The following is a 20,921-nucleotide window of genomic DNA, read 5'->3' on the forward strand; positions in this document are numbered from 1 at the left end:
AGATTGTCACATGATTGTCTTTCTTGTCTTCAATCACAGTTTACACCGAAGTGGACACAGTGTGGACACAGAGTGGACACTGTGTCCACACTGTGTGGACACCGTGTGGACACACTGAGTGGACACCGTGTGCACACACTGACGTGGACACCGTGTGGACGATGTCCCTGCATGATAATCAGACTGACGGAGATAAAAACATGGAAGACTCCTTTAAAGCCTGGTGAGTACAGGTTAATGTCTGATTGTCTCACACACACACACACACACACACACTCTTAAATCACAGCGTGTTCACTCGTTCACTCTCATTCACTCACGTTCATTCGTTCACCAGCAGTTTTTAGTTTTTGTTCCTTTTTGAAAAAAAAAGACTGTACATAAAAAAGAAGAAGTGGGCGGAGCCTTGATGAAAGAGTGAATACTGTGTTGAAGTGATTGGTCCTTAGTTGATCATGTGATTGAGTCCTGTCTCATGTTTTTGTTGTTTTTTAAACTCCCTCCTGTTTGTTGACCGACTCTTCGTCACCGTCCGTCTGCGTCCGCGCTCTGTTGCCGGTTGTTAAGCGTTGCCGTGGTTACGGTGACCAGAGGGTGGGGGGGTGGAAAAATGTGCTGTGGTTGCCGGGCAGCGAGGGAGTGGAGGATGCTCTCACCAGGCCTGAAGAGGACACTGTGAAGACACAGAGGGACAGACGGGTCAGAGACAGACGGGTGGACAGACGGGTCAGAGACAGACGGGTCAGGGACAGACGGGTCAGACGGGTCAGGGACAGACGGGTGGACAGACGGGTCAGAGACAGACTGGTGAGGAACAGACGGGTCAGGGACAGACGGGTGGACAGACAGGTCAGGGACAGACGGGTCAGGGACAGATGGGTCAGAGACAGACAGGTCAGGGACAGACGGGTCAGGGACAGACGGGTCAGAGACAGACGGGTCAGGTCAGGGACAGATGGGTCAGACGGGTTAGGGTCAGACGGGTTAGGGACAGACGGGTCAGGGACAGACGGGTCAGAGACAGACGGGTCAGAGACAGACGGGTCAGGTCAGGGACAGATGGGTCAGACGGGTTAGGGTCAGACGGGTTAGGGACAGACGGGTCAGGGACAGACGGGTCAGGGACAGACGGGTCAGAGACAGACGGGTCAGGGACAGACGGGTCAGGGACAGACGGGTCAGAGACAGACGGGTCAGAGACAGACGGGTCAGGGACAGACGGGTCAGAGACAGACGGGTCAGGGACAGACGGGTCAGAGACAGACTTATATTAAATTTGAAATTTTACTTTGCGAGTGTATTTTGTGTTTTGTCAGTAAACGACTGAGCGTCTTCTTGTGGCTCTGTTAATCCGGCTCTGTTAATCTGGGTCTGTTAATCTGGCTCTGTTAATCCCTGGTGTTCCTGCCACACCTGACCAAATACATCCCTCGTTCTTCTTCCTCGTCCTGACGCTGTAAACATCTCTCTTTTCTCTCTTTTCTCTCTTTTTCTCAGATTGTTCGTATCCCTGCGTCTCTGCAGGTAGAGGCCGGTGACCTCCCCCTGACCTCCCCGTGACCTCCCCCTGACCCCGCCCTGACCCCGCAGCCAGCAAACAGCAAACAGCTCGGCCTGATAACAGGTAAAAGCCTGAGTCACAGGTGAGCAGCTAAAGCAAAGGCTTGTGGGTAAACAGTGAGTGTTGTAAAAAGCGCTGAGTCATGTGACCAACGCTGACTCGTCCAAATAAAGTCCTGATAAGGGAGAGAGAGAGAGAGAGAGAGAGAGAGAGAGAGAGAGAGAGAGAGAGAGAAAGAGAGGCTCATTCTTCTCTAAATATAATAAACTGTTTTCAGTTCTTTGAGTTTATTTAACAAAATGACATCAAATCCTGATTTTACTTCACGTTTACGGGTTTTTAAACCTGTTCTTTTGCTCTTTTGTCATTTTAAACTGTTTATTTTGAACATTTGGACTAAAAAAACCTGATCTTTTTTGTATTATTTTCAATTAAAAACACAGTAAATAACGGAGCTATGAAGTGGAGACAAAAGGTCATTTAGAATAAAAGCAGAACTCTGTAGAAGAACAGGTTTAATATATAAAGATAAAGTCATGACCTCATTTATTATTATTCAATTATTATCAAAGAAATGATTCAGAATGAACGTGAATATTAATGAACATGTGACAAAATAAGTCAGGATTTCAGGATTAGATCTGTAATCCAGACTGTGATAAATGTGTGTTTGTCCTCAGTCTGTCAGTGAGAGCTGAGCGTGGGAATAAAGTCAGTGAGGAGGAGAAGTCAGGCTACACTGATCACTGAGGGTGAGACAGACAGAGAGTGAGACAGGGAGGAGAAGTCAGGCTACACTGATCACTGAGGGTGAGACAGACAGAGAGAGTGAGACAGACAGACAGACAGACAGACACCAGACTCAGAGAGAAGCTCATTTCCTCCTCTCACAGATAAAGTGAGAGGAGGTTCAGGATCACAGAGCAACTGATGGATGATCACTCTCTCACTCACTCACTCACTCACTCATTCACTCACTCACTCACTCACTCACTTACTCACTCACTCACTCACTCACTCACTCACTCACTCAGTCATAAAACCATAGATGTGTGTACAGTTGTGTTGATGTGTGTTGTTGTGTATTTACCCAGGACAAACCCCCGAGCTGCACCATCTTGTTTACAGGAGCCTCCTGAGACACAAATGAAACACAATCATCAAAACACACACTGTGACAGGGTGAATGTGTGAGTGTGTGACAGGGTGAATGTGACAGGGTGAATGTGTGAATGTGACAGGGTGAATGTGTGAGTGTGTGACAGGGTGAATGTGTGACAGGGTGAATGTGTGAGTGTGTGACAGGGTGAGTGTGTGACAGGGTGAATGTGTGACAGGGTGAATGTGTGAGTGTGTGACATGGTGAATGTGTGAGTGTGTGACAGGGTGAATGTGACAGGGTGAATGTGTGAGTGTGTGACAGGGTGAATGTGTGACAGGGGGAATGTGTGACAGGGTGAGTGTGTGACAGGGTGAATGTTTGAGTGTGTGACAGGGTGAATGTGACAGGGTGTGACAGGGTGAATGTGTGAGTGTGTGACAGGGTGAATGTGTGAGTGTGTGACAGGGTGAATGTGTGAGTGTGTGACAGGGTGAATGTGTGACAGGGTGAGTGTGTGACAGGGTGAATGTGACAGGGTGAATGACAGGGTGAGTGTGTGTCACTGACCGTCTTGCCTGACGACATAGAGCTGAGTGTGTGACAGGGTGAGTGTGTGACAGGGTGAGTGTGTGTCACTGACCGTCTTGCCTGACGACATAGAGCTGAGTGTGTGACAGGGTGAGTGTGTGACAGGGTGAGTGTGTGTCACTGACCGTCTTGCCTGACGACATAGAGCTGAGTGTGTGACAGGGTGAGTGTGTGACAGGGTGAGTGTGTGTCACTGACCGTCTTGCCTGACGACATAGAGCTGAGTGTGTGACAGGGTGAGTGTGTGACAGGGTGAGTGTGTGACAGGGTGAATGTGACAGGGTGAGTGTGTGTCACTGACCGTCTTGCCTGACGACATAGAGCTGAGTGTGTGACAGGGTGAGTGTGTGACAGGGTGAGTGTGTGACAGGGTGAATGTGACAGGGTGAGTGTGTGTCACTGACCGTCTTGCCTGACGACATAGAGCTGAGTGTGTGACAGGGTGAGTGTGTGACAGGGTGAATGTGTGACAGGGTGAGTGTGTGACAGGGTGAGTGTGTGACAGGGTGAGTGTGTGACACTGACCGTCTTGCCTGACGACATAGAGCTGAGTGTGCTGATGCTGTTAGCGTCTGTCACCACCATGGCTGAGGAGAAACGTGACGGGTGAGAATATTGAGGCGGCTCCTGTTTGTGAGGATACACTGAAAATAGACAAGATTATTGTTATTGAAAATTGATAGAATGTAGAGTGTGTTCAGGCAAATGTTGTCATCAAAACAATAGAGTTAGTATAAGATAATGTGATCATGTGATCACACAAAGACAAACTTAAGACAAAAGTTAACATTGATTCATTCAAAACAAATAAAAACTTAATGTACAACAAAATAACTTTATCATAAATAAAAGATTAGATGAGCTGACAGAAGTGACAGAAATAAACTGTACACAAATAACACAAACTGCTGTTTTGTCTGGTTTTTCAAAATAGAAATAAAAAAATTAAACATCGATTTTTGAAGTTTATGAATTGATTCAGAATCGTGAATGATTAGAATCACGATTCCTATGTGAATCGATTTCTCCTAATATACATACACACATATACACACATATACACATATATATCTATACATGCAGAGACAAACAACCATTCAAGTCAATTTAAAGTGTCCAATTGACCTAATCCCTATATTGCATGTTTATTATTATTCAATTAAAACATTTCAACCTCCATATTAAATAAAGTCTTTCATATTTTGTCCTTTAATTTAACTTGTCATTTTTGTTGCTATGATATGCAAAAAAATAACAGTATTTACATAACGATGACGACCTCTGACCTCTGATGTTAACAGAGCAGCATGAGAGAGGGAGAGGGACCCCTAGTGGCAGAAACTACACCGTGTGTGTGTGTGTGTGTGTGTGTGTGTGTGTGTGTGTGTGTGTGTCGTACTCACTGTGACTGTGTGTGACTGTGTGACTGTGTCTGTGTGTGGTACTCACTGTGACTGTGTGTGTGTGTGTGTTATACTGACTGTGTGTGTCGTACTCACTGTGACTGTGTGTGTGTGTGTGTGTCGTACTCACTGTGTGTGTGTCGTACTCACTGTGACTGTGTGTGTCTCTGTGTGTCGTACTCACTGTGACTGTGTGTGTGTGTGTGTGTGTGTCGTACTCACTGTGACTGTGACTGTGTGTGTGTGTGTGTGTGTGTGTGTGTGTGTGTGTGTGTGTGTGTGTGTGTGTGTCGTACTCCCTGTGACTGTGTGTTTGTGTGTGTGGTACTCACTGTGACTGTGTGTGTGTGTGTGTGTGTGTGTGTGTGTGTCGTACTCACTGTGACTGTGTATGTGTGTTATACTGACTGTGTGTGTGTGTGTGACTGTGTGTGTGTGTGTGTGTGTGTGTCGTACTCACTGTGACTGTGTGTATGTGTGTTATACTGACTGTGTGTGTGTGTTATACTGACTGTGTGTGTGTGTGTGTGGTACTCACTGTGACTGTGTGTGTGGTACTCACTGTGACTGTGTGTGTGTGTGTGTGTGTTATACTGACTGTGTGTGTGTGTGTGTGTGTGTGTGTGTGTGGTACTCACTGTGACTGTGTGTGACTGTAGCCATGAACGGTTGCTGACTCATGTGATTTGGCGACTGATGCATCAGACTCTGTTGATGTGGACTGTGAAGCTGCTGAGAGAACTGAACCGGCTGCAGCGCTGCCAGACTTCCTGCTACGCTGTTGATCACCGGCACTGACTGAGACTGTGACGAGTTTAGACCTGGACACGACGCAACACAACACAACACAACACGACGCTCAGTTAGACCACAGGTTAGTGTGTGAACGTGTGAATGGATGATGACAGACAGAGAGACACTGACTCTGAGCGATGGCCATGACTCCAGACAGAGGCATGATGAGGTTCTGCTGGTGACTGTGGTGAGAGCTGTGGATGTTTGTCAGAGTACTGACAGGAGGAAGACCTCCACCTGAGATCTGCACACACACACACACACACACACACAGTTTCATCAGTTACTTTATAGAGAGGAAACATCTCACATAGACAGTATACACACTAACACACACATTTCAAACTGCAGGTGAATACATGAATCGACTTCATTTGGAGGTTTACACACATCCATAATAAATAAAATAGTATGCAATAAAGTATGAATACAATATAATATAGGTCATATGGGAAAGGAAAACGTCCTATTGTCTAAATATCTATATCAGGGGTCACCAACGTGCCCGCGGGCACCTGGTAGCCCGCAGGCAGCCAATACGGTGCCCGCGGGCTCACTTCACTTCACCTCACTTGCATGTATCCGTATGATCGCTCAGTAAAATATCTTTGATATTGTTTATAAAAACTGGTAATCGTTAGGAGTAAGCACTGGAATGAATGTGTATGCAGTTGAATGCATAATATTAATCATTTAAATGGTAAACAAACAAAAAAATATTATATGGTAGCCCTCCATATTATTTTTTACCCTTAAGGTAGCTCTCTGACTCAAAAAGGTTGGTGACCCCTGATCTATATAATATAGTTCTGAACATGACAATTAATGTCGTAATTAATGTTAATCCATAAAATGATTGAGTTTCAACGATTTCTTTGTTTTATGGAGCAAAGAAAGCATAAAAGTGAAGTTGTTATTGATGAGTGAGGAAGTGACTGCATCAACATCTCCATATATCAAGCTTTTATTTTGACACTCCATGTTTGTAAGGCTCGTTTCCTGTCACTGATCAAATATTGGACGAGGGCAGAGGAGAAAAAACTGAGTCGAATCAAAGGCTGCTGCACCTTCATCTGTGAGGAACACAGGGTTTACTGCACAGCGCCACCTCACTGCACCTCCACCTCACTGCACCTCCATCTCACTGCACCACTCACTCACTCACTCCCTCTCTCTCTCACTCACTCACTCTCTCTCTCTCACTCTCTCACTCACCATCTTGGTGTCAGGTGACAGCAGACTGTGTCTCACTCTCTCACTCTCTCTCACTCTCTCACTCACCATCTTGGTGTCAGGTGACAGCAGACTGTGTCCATGGTCCAGTCCTCCTGGAGACACCTGTTGAAGCACAGACTGACTTGTTGCCATAGAGTTTCCAGTGTGATGACTGATGGAGGAGGACGTGACCTCACCTTGGCTGTAACGCACTGAGACACAGAGACAGAAGGTTAGTTCTTATCCACACGGAAACTGACTTTGTTTGTCCGTAAACATGACATCATTTCAGGAAATGTCAAAAAAAAAAAAAAAAAAAACATCTCTAAAAGCTGCAGTACATATGCCAGACCTGTGTGTGGCGCTGTGACTGTAACTGCTCCGTGCTGTGTACAAAACCGTTTTAAATAAAGCTTTATTTGAATAAGTAAACGTGACAATGAAACAAACTCCAGAGAGGCGGAGCTATGACATCATTGTTTTCTTTGTCTCCATGGAAACATATATATATGAAAAAACATATATGTATATATATATATATATATATATATGAATATATATATATATATATATATATATATGTATGTATATATATATATATATATATATGTGTATATATATATATATATGTATATGTATATATATATATATATATATATAATATGATATAATGGTCATATAGATAACAATGGTCTTATATATAATATAATGGTCATGTATATATAATGATTATATACATAATATAATGGTCATATAATATAATGGTCATATATATATATATATAGATATAGATATAGATATAAAATATAAGGGTTATATATATAATATAATGGTCATATATAATATATAATATAATGGTGATATATAAAATATAATGTTTATATATAATATAATGGTCATGTATATATAATGATTATATACATAATATAATGGCCATATATAATATAATATAATGGTCATATATAATATAATAATGGTCATATATCATATATAATATAATGGTTACATATAAAATATAATGTTTATATATATATGGATATATATATATATATATACATATATATATATATACATATATAATATGATATAATGGTCATATAGATAACAATGGTCTTATATATAATATAATGGTCATGTATATATAATGATTATATACATAATATAATGGTCATATAATATAATGGTCATATATATATATCTATATATATATAGATATATATATAGATATAAAATATAAGGGTTATATATATAATATAATGGTCATATATAATATATAATATAATGGTGATATATAAAATATAATGTTTATATATAATATAATGGTCATGTATATATAATGATTATATACATAATATAATGGTCATATATATATATATAGATATAGATATAGATATAAAATATAAGGGTTATATATATAATATAATGGTCATATATAATATAATGGTGATATATAAAATATAATGTTTATATATAATATAATGGTCATGTATATATAATGATTATATACATAATATAATGGCCATATATAATATAATATAATGGTCATATATCATATAATAATGGTCATATATCATATATAATATAATGGTTACATATAAAATATAATGTTTATATATATATGTATATATATATATATATATATACATATATATATATATACATATATAATATGATATAATGGTCATATAGATAACAATGGTCTTATATATAATATAATGGTCATGTATATATAATGATTATATACATAATATAATGGTCATATAATATAATGGTCATATATATATATCTATATATATATAGATATAAAATATAAGGGTTATATATAATATAATGGTCATATATAATATATAATATAATGGTGATATATAAAATATAATGTTTATATATAATATAATGGTCATGTATATATAATGATTATATACATAATATAATGGCCATATATAATATAATATAATGGTCATATATAATATAATAATGGTCATATATCATATATAATATAATGGTTATATATATAATATAATGTTTATATAATTCTTAGACTGGTGATCATGTGGTAATAACATGTTCCAGTTTAGGTGGGAAACTGTTGTTGTTGTTGTTGTGTTGAGTATGAATGTAGACCTACAGACACAGGCACACACACACACACACACACACACACACACACACACACACACACACAGTCACACACACACACACCCATAGACAGTCAGATGCTGCTCTTTGACTCACACAGAGAAGAAGAACAGAGCAAACAAACACTGACCTGTTTCACTGTAACAACTGTTACTGTTAACCCTCAGAATGATCATAGCCAACAGTGAACGTTAAGTTTCCTTCACCCTCTGAATGTAAAGTGTATTTTATATGTGATTAAAGATAAAAGTGGGTCAAATAAAGCGCCTTCGTTCAGATGAACTGAAAACAGTAGATAAGAGGACGTCACGTCCTGTTTGACTGGGGTTAAAGTCCAGCAGTCAGACCACACCTTCATCCAGAGGTCAACAGGTCAAACTCACCGTGTCCTACTTTAGCTTTAAATGAAACACAGCAGCTTCTACATGGACACAGTGATCATAGTCTCTGTGTCGTCTCTTAATACTTTAGCTTTAAATGAAACACAGCAGCTTCTACATGGACACAGTGATCATAGTCTCTGTGTCGTCTCTTAATACTTTAGCTTTAAATGAAACACAGCAGCTTCTACATCATCACAGTGATCATAGTCTCTGTGTTGTCTCTTAATCACACCTTTGTTTCTCTTTTCTCTTTTTAACGCTGAGGGAAAACTGAGCTCAATCAAACCAGTGTTTGCCTCTGCAGACCTTCTGATACCAACAGAGTCAACATTACACAATTACAAGCAATGTCACACACATTCTTATCCTGTGTTCTCAGAGAGGAACCCCCCACACACACACACAGTGACACACACACACACACACACACACACACACACACACACACAGTGACACACACACACACAGTGTGACAGTGCAGAGACAGACTGTGTTTGCTCTCAGATCTCACATCTCCTCAGAGCGAGGCCTTCGTCCCTGACCCTGCAGAAACACTGCACTGTCTGTGTGTGTGTGTGTATATATATACATATATATACACACACATATGTACTTATATACATATACACACACACACACAGACACAGAGTGATTGTGAGAGCGAGGGAAAAGTCCTAATTGATTTCTTGTCAGAGTTGTAGAGGAACAGGATGTGTTCAAAGATATTTGCTTCAGGGAAAGCAAACACGTGTTGATAATGAAAATCCTTTGTGTGAACGGATGAATGGATGAATGTATGAATGTATTTACATTTAAAACATTTAAAGTCCACAGTCATTTAATTTAGTCTTTGAGATTTTTATATCAAATGATCTGAGATAAAACCTAAGAAAACTCTCTGAGTCCAAGTTAAATCCTTTAAATCAGACAAATATAAATAAAACATTTAGAGGACACACGTTTACATTTAAATTAGTTTTTTAGATGTTATATAAAACAACATTTACATTTTTCTCAACTCATTTAATATCTGGTGGAAATTAAAAAAAATATATATGAAGTTTAAACCTTTAAATTCAAATTTAAAATCATAAATAATGTAAGATCGACAGCCGTGTTCAAAGGTAATAAATTAAACTAAATAGGTTTTGTAGCTTTTATATAAAACAAAACATCTGCATTTTATATGTTTCAGTGAGATAATTTAATCTGGTTAATCAACTGTTCTAATCTAATAATCCCAGTCTAAATGTAAGCCTTGAAATTAGAGACAATTCAAATGAGACGCAGTTCATTTAAATCAATAATATTAATAATAGAATGTTTTGTAGCTGTTGTATACAAATATATTTTTAAAGGAAAACTGCACAGAAAAGTCAATCTAATCTCAGTCGAGTTTCATATTTAAATAAGATCTTGTCACATATTGTTCATTTAAATTCTTTATTATTCTTTTACACTTTTAATACTTTGTTGTTTTGTCCAAGATGCATTTAAATTAATTTAAATGGACGTTTATACAAATATACAAAGATTTGAGCAGCGAGTTTATAAAAAAAAAAAAAGTCAATAAAAGTTCATTTCAGTTCAAGGGAAAAAAAGATGTGAAATTAACTTTGATATAAAAGCAAAGAAAATTGAAAATCATCATAAAATGATTCTCAGTAACATTTATCATAAAATAATCTGTAATATTCTCACAGTTTTAAATGTTTCTTTTGGACAAAATGAAGCTGTTTATTGTTTTTATATGAATCTAAACAAACATTAATTGTGATATATGTATCTCTCTATATATAGATACATATATATGTATATATATACAGTATGTGTGTATATATATATATATATATGTATATATATGTTATGACATCATATGATTTAAGTCCAGATTACTGACTCACAGTCGTCCATAAATCATCCTCTAAACTAAGCCCTCGTCCATTTTGTGCGTCTCACAGACTGGACATAGACGTGTCCTGTATGTCCCTTGTGTCCTGTATGTCCCGTGTGTCCCCAGTGTCCCCACTGCAGTGAGCCTTGTAAACACAGACACACAACAATAAAGCTGTCCTCTGGACTCATGACCTCCGTTGCCACACAATAGCAGAGGTCTCATAAAAAGGCCGTTATCTCTGAGTCGTCTCTTAAAGACTCTGAGAGAAAGGGACGTTGTTCAGGTTCAGCTTTGTGTCATTTAGCTGATCTTACTACACAGACAGACAGAGACACGGGGACAGACAGAGGGACAGACAGAGGGACAGACAGAAGGACACAGGGACAGACGGACACGTCCAGATTATCATCAGTGTTACAGAGACGAGAAGGAGTTTTTTAAACCAGACTTTTTAACTCCACTCAGTTATTTCCTCTCTCTTTGTCACGTGTTACTACCAAATAAAAGCAGATTATTATGGTCTGTATTCAAACAGAGCTTCTCTGGTCTTCATCAAGCTTTTCACCCATTCACAACAACATGATCTGAGGTGTCTTTGCTCAAGGGCACATGACGACGAGCAGAGCCAGGAATTGAACCCACAACCCACTTCCTCACTCTACCACTGAGCCTCTAGTAAATGTCTAAGACTTTAAGACTTTTACTGAAGTCATTTTATTTTATTTATTTATTGTCATTTTCTGCTCACATACTCGCATACTTTTACTGTAAAAGTATCACTTTGAGATACTTTATACAAGACTCGCTTATAAGACAGGTGGAGACACATTAGAGACACACTGTCTCTAATGTTGGTCAGGACTCTATTGTTGTTGGGGACATGTCCAACATTTATGTCCATACACAAACTGAAAGAAACAACTGTAGTCTACTGTAGTCTAGTGTAATCTAGTGTAGTCTAATGTACATAATAATGTAATCTACTGTAGTCTGGTGTAGTGTAGTCTAATGAAGTCTAGTGTAGTGTAGTCTACTGTAGTCTAGTGTAATCTAGTGTAGTCTAGTGTAATCTAGTGTAGTCTAATGTACATAATAATGTAATCTACTGTAGTCTGGTGTAGTGTAGTCTAATGAAGTCTAGTCTAGTGTAGTCTACTGTAGTCTAGTGTAATCTAGTGTAGTCTACTGTAATCTAGTGTAGTCTAATGTACATAATAATGTAATCTACTGTAGTCTGGTGTAGTGTAGTCTAATGAAGTCTAGTGTAGTGTAGTCTACTGTAGTCTACTGTAATCTACTGTAGTCTACTGTAGTCTAGTGTAGTCTACTGTAATCTAGTGTAGTCTACTGTAGTCTAGTGTAGTGTAGTCTACTGTAGTCTAGTGTAGTCTACTGTAATCTAGTGTAGTCTAATGTACATAATAATGTAATCTACTGTAGTCTGGTGTAGTGTAATCTACTGTAATATACTGTAGTCTAGTGTAGTCTACTGTAATCTACTGTAGTCTACTGTAGTCTACTGTAATCTACTGTAGTCTACTGTAGTCTAGTGTAGTCTACTGTAATCTACTGTAATCTACTGTAGTCTAGTGTAGTCTTCTGTAGTCTACTGTAGTCTAGTGTAGTCTAGTGTAGTCTACTATAGTCTACTGTAGTCTAGTGTAGTCTACTGTAGTCTAGTGTAGTCTACTATAGTCTACTGTAGTCTAGTGTAGTCTACTGTAGTCTAGTGTAGTCTACTGTAGTCTAGTGTAGTCTACTATAGTCTACTGTAGTCTAGTGTAGTCTACTGTAGTCTACTGTAGTCTAGTGTAGTATACTGTAATCTACTGTAGTCTACTGTAATCTACTGTAATCTAGTGTAGTCTAGTGTAGTCTACTGTAATCTTGTGTAGTCTACTGTAGTCTACTGTAGTGATGGGCTGTCCAGAGTCAGTATTGACGCTGAGACCTGGTCTGGTTCAGAACCTTAAACTCTGAGGCTGCAGAAGTTACTGAGAGGACAAATGTCTCTAATGATGGTGATGTCTCTGCTCTGCAGGAGGAGCAGGAGCAGGAGGAGGAGGAGGAGCAGGAGGAGCAGGAGGAGGAGCAGGAGGAGGAGGAGGAGGAGGAGGAGCAGGAGGAGGAGCAGGAGCAGGAGGAGCAGGAGGAGGAGGAGGAGCAGGAGGAGCAGGATGGTGGGAGTGTCAGTGAAGATCTTCAGCAGGTCTTAAACTCCTCTTCTCTGTTTGACTCATGTAAAATCAAAGGCTGCTTCACAACCTGAGGCTGTTCTTTGTGAAGCTGCTGCATAAGACAGACCTCCTGTGTCTGTGTGTGTGTGTGTGTGTGTGTGTGTGTGTGTGTGTGTGTGTGTGTGTGTGTGTGTGTGTGTGTGTGTGTGTGTGTGTGTGTGTGTGTGTGTGTGTGTGTGTGTGTGTGTGTGTGTGTGTGTGTGTGTGTGTGTGTGTGTGTGTGTGTGCCCCCCCCCCCGCTGCTGTGTCAGATCAGGAACTTCAGACTTTGCTGTTTCTAACGTGCAGAACGAGCTTCAATCCTTAAAGTGAACTTTTCCTGACGTCAGCTTAATGAAGAGGTCAAGAGGTCAAGAGGTCAAACCCAGGTGTTTTTACTTCTCTAAAGAGTCTCTGATTTAATCCATGAGTTTATAGTCTCGGTTTTGAGGAAACGTCTTTTAAAAGTAAATCAAAAGCTGTGGTGAGAGTGAACGAATGTAGATTTAAGTTATGAGTCAGAAACATCTGAGCTCATGAGATTATGTTTCTCTAATGTAAACTTCTATTTGAGAGATTTGTAGAAGGTAAAACCTTCGTTACATTCTATGTTTTTAAGATTAACTTGTGTTTTTATTGTGTAATCTTAATCTTAAACGCTCTCTGGTGTCAAAGAAACCCAGGATTATGAACTTTAATCTAGACTTAAGTCTTTGTTTGTGTGTCAGTTAAATAGAATCATTGACCTTCTCGGCCCTAAATTCCCTAAAAACACAAGTAAAAAGCTAAATACCAGTAAGTAAAAGTACCTTGAATTGTACACATAGACAGTACCAGTGTAAACCGTTGCTGTGATGGATGAGCTCAGTAAACACTGGTGCAGGTGTGTCCTCACAGGAGTCCACTCATAAAAACTCAATCTGCCTCAGATCATGTACTATAGTCTAGTGTAATCTAGTGTAATATAGTGAAGTGTAATCTAGTGTAATCTAGTGTAGTGCAGTCTACTATAGTCTTGTGTAGTGTAGTATACTATAATCTAGTGTAATCCAGTGTAAACTAGTCTAGTGTAATGTAGTCTACTATAGTCTAGTGTAATCTAGTGTAATGTACTGTAGTGTCATCTGTTTTTAAGATTAACTTGTGTTTTTACTGTGTAATCTTAATCTTAAACACTCTCTAGTGTCAAAGAAACCCAGGATTATGAACTTTAATCTAGACTTAAGTCTTTGTTTGTGTCCGTTAAATAGAATCATTGACCTTCTCGGCCCTAAATTCCTAAAAACTCAAGTAAAAAGCTAAATACCAGTAAGTAAATTGTACACATCAGTACACAGTGGTACAGGTGTGTCCTCACATGTGTCCATAAAAACTCAATCTGCCTCAGATCACGTTCACGTCTCAGGTCACGTGACGTCGTCTCGGTGTTTGAGCGTCCGTCCATGAGTGGACGAACGGACAGACTGACCGAGCGAGACAGAGTCAATAAACACTCCCCGAGTTCTGATGTGACCCTGGAGTGACCTGAAGGTGTGTGTGTGTGTGTGTGTGTGTGTGTGTGTGTGTGTGTGTGTGTGTGTGTGTGTGTGTGTGTGTGTGTGTGTGTGTGTGTGTGTGTGTGTGTAGCCTCATCAGTCCTGTGTGGTCAGAATAGAGCTCATAGATGGTGGACAGCTCCTGCTGCTCAGTGTCTGCAGCTCCACTCACTCTCTCATAAAGAGCAGAAGCTCCGCCCCCTGCAGGCCCAGCAGAGCTAAATGAACCCTGTTACAGTCGCTCAGTTCTCTGATGCAGCACAGACACAATGTCCCTCCTGCTGAGGACAGAGCTCAGAGCTGAGGACGTGTAGTAATTGTCTTATTGAGCCTCACATTATACAGGCAGAGCCCTGGCAACGCTGTGAGACGTCCTGTAGAGAGGACGACCTGCTGATGCTGTGAGCAGGAGGACAGCAGGACGCCATGTAAGCAGCAGCTCAACGCACTCTGCTGCTGCTGCTGATGCTCTTACTGCTGCTGATGCTCTTACTGCTGCTGAAGCTGCTGCTGCTCTTACTGCTGCTGTAACTGCTGCTGAAGCTGCTGCTGCTCTTACTGCTGCTGTTAAAGCTGCTGCTGTAACTGCTGCTGCTGCTGTAACTGCTGCTGATGCTCTTACTGCTGCTGTTAAAGCTGCTGCTGTAACTGCTGCTGTAACTGCTGCTGCTGCTGTAACTGCTGCTGATGCTCTTACTGCTGCTGTTACTGCTGCTGTTTCTGTGCTGCTGCTGCTGCTGCTCACCTGTCAGTCTCAGCAGCTCAAGGTGAAAATGCTCAGTTTTCATAAACTAAACATAACTAAACATAAACTAATTTTTAAAATGAAGGTGACAGAGTCATCATCATCATCATCATCATCATCATCATGATGTAGAGGTGATGGTGTCTGACTCCGCCCCCTGACCCTGACCTGACCCCCTTTGTCAGGTTGACTTTGGAGATTACAGGTACAATGAGGATTGTTCTGCTGTGTTTTCACAGCTCACAATAACAAAGACATTCACTCACTCACTCACTCTCTCACACACTCACTCTCTCACTCACTCATTCACTCACTCGTTCACTCACACTCACTCACTCTCACTCACTCTCACTCACTCACTCTCTCACTCATTCACTCACTCACTCACTCACTCTCTCGCTCACTCACTCTCTCACTCATTCACTCACACACACTCACTCACTCACTCATTCACTCACTCACTCACTCTCTCACTCACACACTCACTCACTCACTCTCTCACTCACTCGCTCACTTACTCTCTCACTCATTCACTCACTCACTCTCTCACTCACTCATTCATAATAATAATATAATATAAAAATAAACAAAGAAAGGCTCCGCCCACAAATATGACCCATAAACCAATGAAGAAAGGCTCCGCCCACAAAAATATGTCTCATAAACCAATGAAGAAGAAGAAAAACGATGAAGAGACAGAGATTACACTGTGTGTGTGTTGGTCTGTGAAGGCCACCGTAGTTCTGACCTGGGCTGAGTGTGTGTGGCTCTTTTGTGTTGTTGTTGTTGTTTGTGTATGTGTTGTGTTCTTACCGGGCGGTGAGGCGCTGGTCTGTGTTGTTTGTGTGATCGTGTTGTTGTTGTTGTTTGTGTGATTGTGTTGTTGTATGTGTGATTGTGTTGTTGTGTGATTGTGTTGTTTTTGTGTGATTGTGTTGTTGTGTGTTTGTGTTGTTGTGTGTTTGTGTGATTGTGTTGTTGTATGTGTGATTGTGTTGTTTGTGTGATTGTGTTGTTGTGTGATTGTGTTGTTGTTGTTGTGTGATTGTGTTGTTGTGTGTCTGTGTGATTTTGTTGTTGTGTGTTTGTGTGATTGTGTTGTTGTTGTATGTGTGATTGTGTTGGTGTTGTTGTTGTTGTGTGATTGTGTTGTTGTTGTGTGTGTTTGTGTGTCTGTTGCGTTCTTACTGGGCGGCGAGGCGCTGGTCTGAGGATGATGCGGTGAGTTGTGCGACAGCAGAGAGGTGAGGTTGTGTGTCGGTACACTGATGGCGTCCATGGCCAGTTTCTGCCTGAAAGCTTCTTCTTTACGACGATTAGCGAACCAGTTATAAACTCGTACTTCAGTCACGAGGTTAGAACCAAGACCCTGAGCTTTAGAGGGAGACACACCTCTCTGAATACACTCAGCTCTGCAGACACACAAACACACACATGTAAACATCCTGTTCAATGGGACTGAACCATGTTACATTTAAATCTGTAATCTGGATCAGAACCTGATGATAGAGAGTCAGATCCTCAACACAAACAATGTGTGTGTACCTGTTACACTGTGTGTGTTTGTGTACCTGTTACACTCAGTGTGTGTGTGTGTGTGTACCTGTTACACTGTGTGTGTGTGTGTACCTGTTACACTCAGGGTGTGTGTGTTTGTGTGTACCTGTTACACTCCTCTACTAAGGCCTCCCTCTCCCTGTGTGTGTGTGTGTGTGTGTGTACCTGTTACACTCCTCTACCAAGGCCTCCCTCTCACTGTGTGTGTGTGTGTGTGTGTACCTGTTACACTCCTCTACCAAGGCCTCCCTCTCACTGTGTGTGTGTGTGTGTGTGTACCTGTTACACTCCTCTACTAAGGCCTCCCTCTCACTGTGTGTGTGTGTGTGTGTGTACCTGTTACACTCCTCTACCAAGGCCTCCCTCTCACTGTGTGTGTGTGTGTGTGTGTGTGTGTGTGTGTGTGTGTACCTGTTACACTCCTCTACCAAGGCCTCCCTCTCACTGTGTGTGTGTGTGTGTGTGTGTGTACCTGTTACACTCCTCTACTAAGGCCTCCCTCTCACTGTGTGTGTGTGTGTGTGTGTGTGTGTGTGTGTGTGTGTGTGTGTGTGTACCTGTTACACTCCTCTACTAAGGCCTCCCTCTCACTGTGTGTGTGTGTGTGTGTGTGTGTGTACCTGTTACACTCCTCTACCAAGGCCTCCCTCTCCCTGTGTGTGTGTGTGTGTGTGTGTGTGTGTGTGTGTGTGTGTGTGTGTGTGTGTGTGTGTGTGTGTGTGTGTGTGTGTGTACCTGTTACACTCCTCTACCAAGGCCTCCCTCTCCTCTTTACTGGGGTTCTTCTGTCTCTCGTAGGCCTGGTACAGTATTTGCTGCGACGCCGGTCCCCACTTGAATCGGTTGCGTCTCATTTTCTTGCAGAGGGGTTCGCCGCCCACCTCCTCCCCGGGCTGACCGGCCATGTTCTGACCCGACGGGTTGAACTCTGGGAAGAAGAAGACGGGGTCCTGGTTTCCCTTGTCCGTCATGCTGCCGCCGGAACCCTGCACCGCCTGGTTGAACTCTGGTTGAACAGGTCAGTGTGTTAGAGTGAGGGTGTGTGAGTTCATGTCCAACGGCAGGTTTGTGTTGTTTTTGTGAACTTACGGCGCAGAATCTCCCGCTGTTTCCTGACGTACCAGGTGTAGAGCGCCGCTCGCTTCTGCGTCTTCATGGGCGTGCCTTTGTTCAGGTGCTGTGAGAGGTGAGACTGGTTCAGACCCGTGATGTCCACCACCTCCCGCTGAGGGATGTTGTGCTGCTGCATGTAACCTTTGATCATACGGGCAGCACGCCACGGGTCCTCGCTGTGCACACACACACACACACACACACAGGTCAACACTCAGCTTTTACACAGAAACTGTTTCACCACTGAACTCCTGTGACTCAGTGAACACAGAGGAAATGTTCCACCTGATTTTACTCCAATAAAAGTTGTTATTTACACATAATAAATCTAACTCTACACACACACACACACACAGTGTAACAGGTACACACACACACACACACACAGTAAATGTTCTTATCCAACTCATGTTCCTGCTTTTCTTTTTACTTCCTTCACTGCTTTCTTTTCAAAGGCCTACAGTCGTTTATCACTGCAGTTCCTTCAATGGGCCGTAAATATTTTCAAAGGTTAGTTCAAGTGGATCAGAGCAGGTTGAGAAACTTGGACTTAGTTTTCAGTTCAGATTAGAGTCTGGAAACAGTCAGATTAACAGCTGAGCGACGTCAGAAACACAGGAAATAAAAGTGAACAAAGAAAACATGTTTCTCTTCACGTGAAGGAGAAAAACACGAGTGAGATTGTCAGTATTTGTCTATTAAAGTGTTAAAAAAGGAGCAGATTAGAGCAGATTATTTAAATGTTTAGTCTGTAAAACAAAAATCCAGCGTTTAGATGATTATCAGGGAATATTTTAAGGTTAAAATCAGAGATCATTTATGTTTAAAAAGCTCATTTAAGCAGTTTTTCTATAATCACGCGCATCTGTGTCCTCGCGTGTTCGTGACTCCACGCGTGAATTTCGCATTAAAATCGCGTCGCGCGTTCTTCTTACCTGCGCGTGAATGCGTCCGCGTTGACGCGTCATCATCATCATCATCAGACGTTTAACAAAAACTAAAATGTTGATATGAACACACACACACACACACACTCACGGAGACAGAAACACACGCGTGTGTGTGTTCTGGACGCCGCGGACACTGTGGACAGTGTGTTTGTGTGTGTGTGTGTGTGCGGCTGAAGTGGGAGATGTTAGTTTATAACTTTTGACAATGAATAACCAGATCTGCATTCACTCTAATCACGCGCCACTGTGTATCTTTCAGTTGATGATTTATAGAATAAAATTAATAATAACTTCACTACACGTGGGTTAGTTTAGGTTTTTCCTGCTGCTTCTGTTTGGTCCACGATAATAAACAGCCTCAAATATTAGTTTTACACACACACACACACACACACACTGCGTTAAGTGGCCTTAATTAGACGCGTGAGTTAAAAACAGTAAATTATACAATTAATTATTTTCATTCTTTATAATTATAATTATTATTATTATTATTATTATTATTACAATTATAACAACAACAATAATAACGAATTATTATTATAACAAACGAATAATAATTATTATAACCAACGAACAACTAATAATAATAATAATAATAAGGATTATGTTGACTGCTGTTATCAGAAACTTTCTCCTCGTGTTTCCTCTCTTCATCGTGGAGGAGGAGAATTGAGTTAATAATAAATAGATATTTTGCAAAGGTAAAGAAATAATAATCCATGTGGATAATTAGTAACCAGACAGTGGCGGTTATTTTCAAAAACGTAAACATGGAAGGAAATAATTATAACGTGATTTGTACGTGTTTTATTCCTTTTGTTAATTTGTTAACATTTTAAAATCAGTTTTAAATTAGTTTAATTGTTATTATTATTATTTTGATACGTTTACTACGCTTTAAATGAGGTTTTAAAATAGTTTTATAATATTTAACATCAATTTGATAAATGAACACGTTTCAAAATAACGAAACTAAACAGTTAAAGGTGATATAAGTCCTTGATAATCTTCTGTCACATTTTGTAGCTTTTGTTCAATTTAAATCACTTTATAAACTTTTTTTTTTGAATATAATAATAATAATAATAATAATAATAATAATAGGTGGAGGTGAACTCACGCGAGCATGCGGTCCACCTCGGCCCTCTGCTCCGCGGCCTCCTCCGTGTTCAGTGACTGCAGCTCCTTGAGGATCGGCGGGGTGTCGTAGTCGTCCCCGTCCTCGGAGCCCTCGTCCCCGGACAGCTTGGCCTTGCTGTGGCCGTTGGTGAGCGTGTGAAACACGGGCTTGGACTCGGCGTCCTGTCCGTTCATCTTCGCGCTCTGCGGCGCGGACGGAGACATGGACAAAGTCTCCAGTTTTACTCCAAAGTTCTGCGGCGGCACCGGCGGCACCGGCGGACTCGGGTCCATATCGTCCAGAGCCTGGATCAGCAGCTCCCTGGTGACGCCGGAGTCCAGCAGCGCGCTGAGCAGCTCCTGCTGCAGGGAAGTCAGTTTAGAAACCATCGAAGAAAACATTCAAGTCACACGAAGAAGAAGAAGAAGAAGAAGGAGACGCGCTCAACACATGTGTGCGCGAGGGAGCGGAGCGCGAGACTGAGGAGCGAGAGAGAGAGAGAGAGAGAGAGACTGCTGCTGATGATGATGATGATGATGATGATGACACCTGCTCTGAGAAGCTGCTGCTGCTTATGCTGCTGCTGCTGCTTCAGAGCTGCA

The 20,921-nt window shown here is 41.0% G+C and overlaps 1 protein-coding gene across 1 annotated transcript; it reads right to left on the bottom strand.

Annotated features, from left to right (window-relative positions):
* Nucleotides 1-652: 652 nt before the first annotated feature.
* Nucleotides 653-20,720, bottom strand: hnf1ba (HNF1 homeobox Ba; the record flags this gene model as incomplete). The annotated part of the gene is made up of 10 exons (XM_083886468.1): nt 653-673; nt 2,652-2,696; nt 3,777-3,895; nt 5,293-5,475; nt 5,579-5,693; nt 6,725-6,876; nt 16,765-16,988; nt 17,869-18,139; nt 18,223-18,422; nt 20,320-20,720. The coding sequence occupies 10 exons, from the start codon at nt 20,718-20,720 to the stop codon at nt 653-655; spliced, it is 1,731 nt and encodes a 576-aa protein (XP_083742594.1).
* Nucleotides 20,721-20,921: the final 201 nt, after the last annotated feature.

The sequence above is a fragment of the Microchirus variegatus genome (assembly GCF_963457635.1).
Source record: "Microchirus variegatus genome assembly, chromosome: 3".
In the NCBI taxonomy this organism is placed as follows: Eukaryota; Metazoa; Chordata; class Actinopteri; order Pleuronectiformes; family Soleidae; genus Microchirus; species Microchirus variegatus.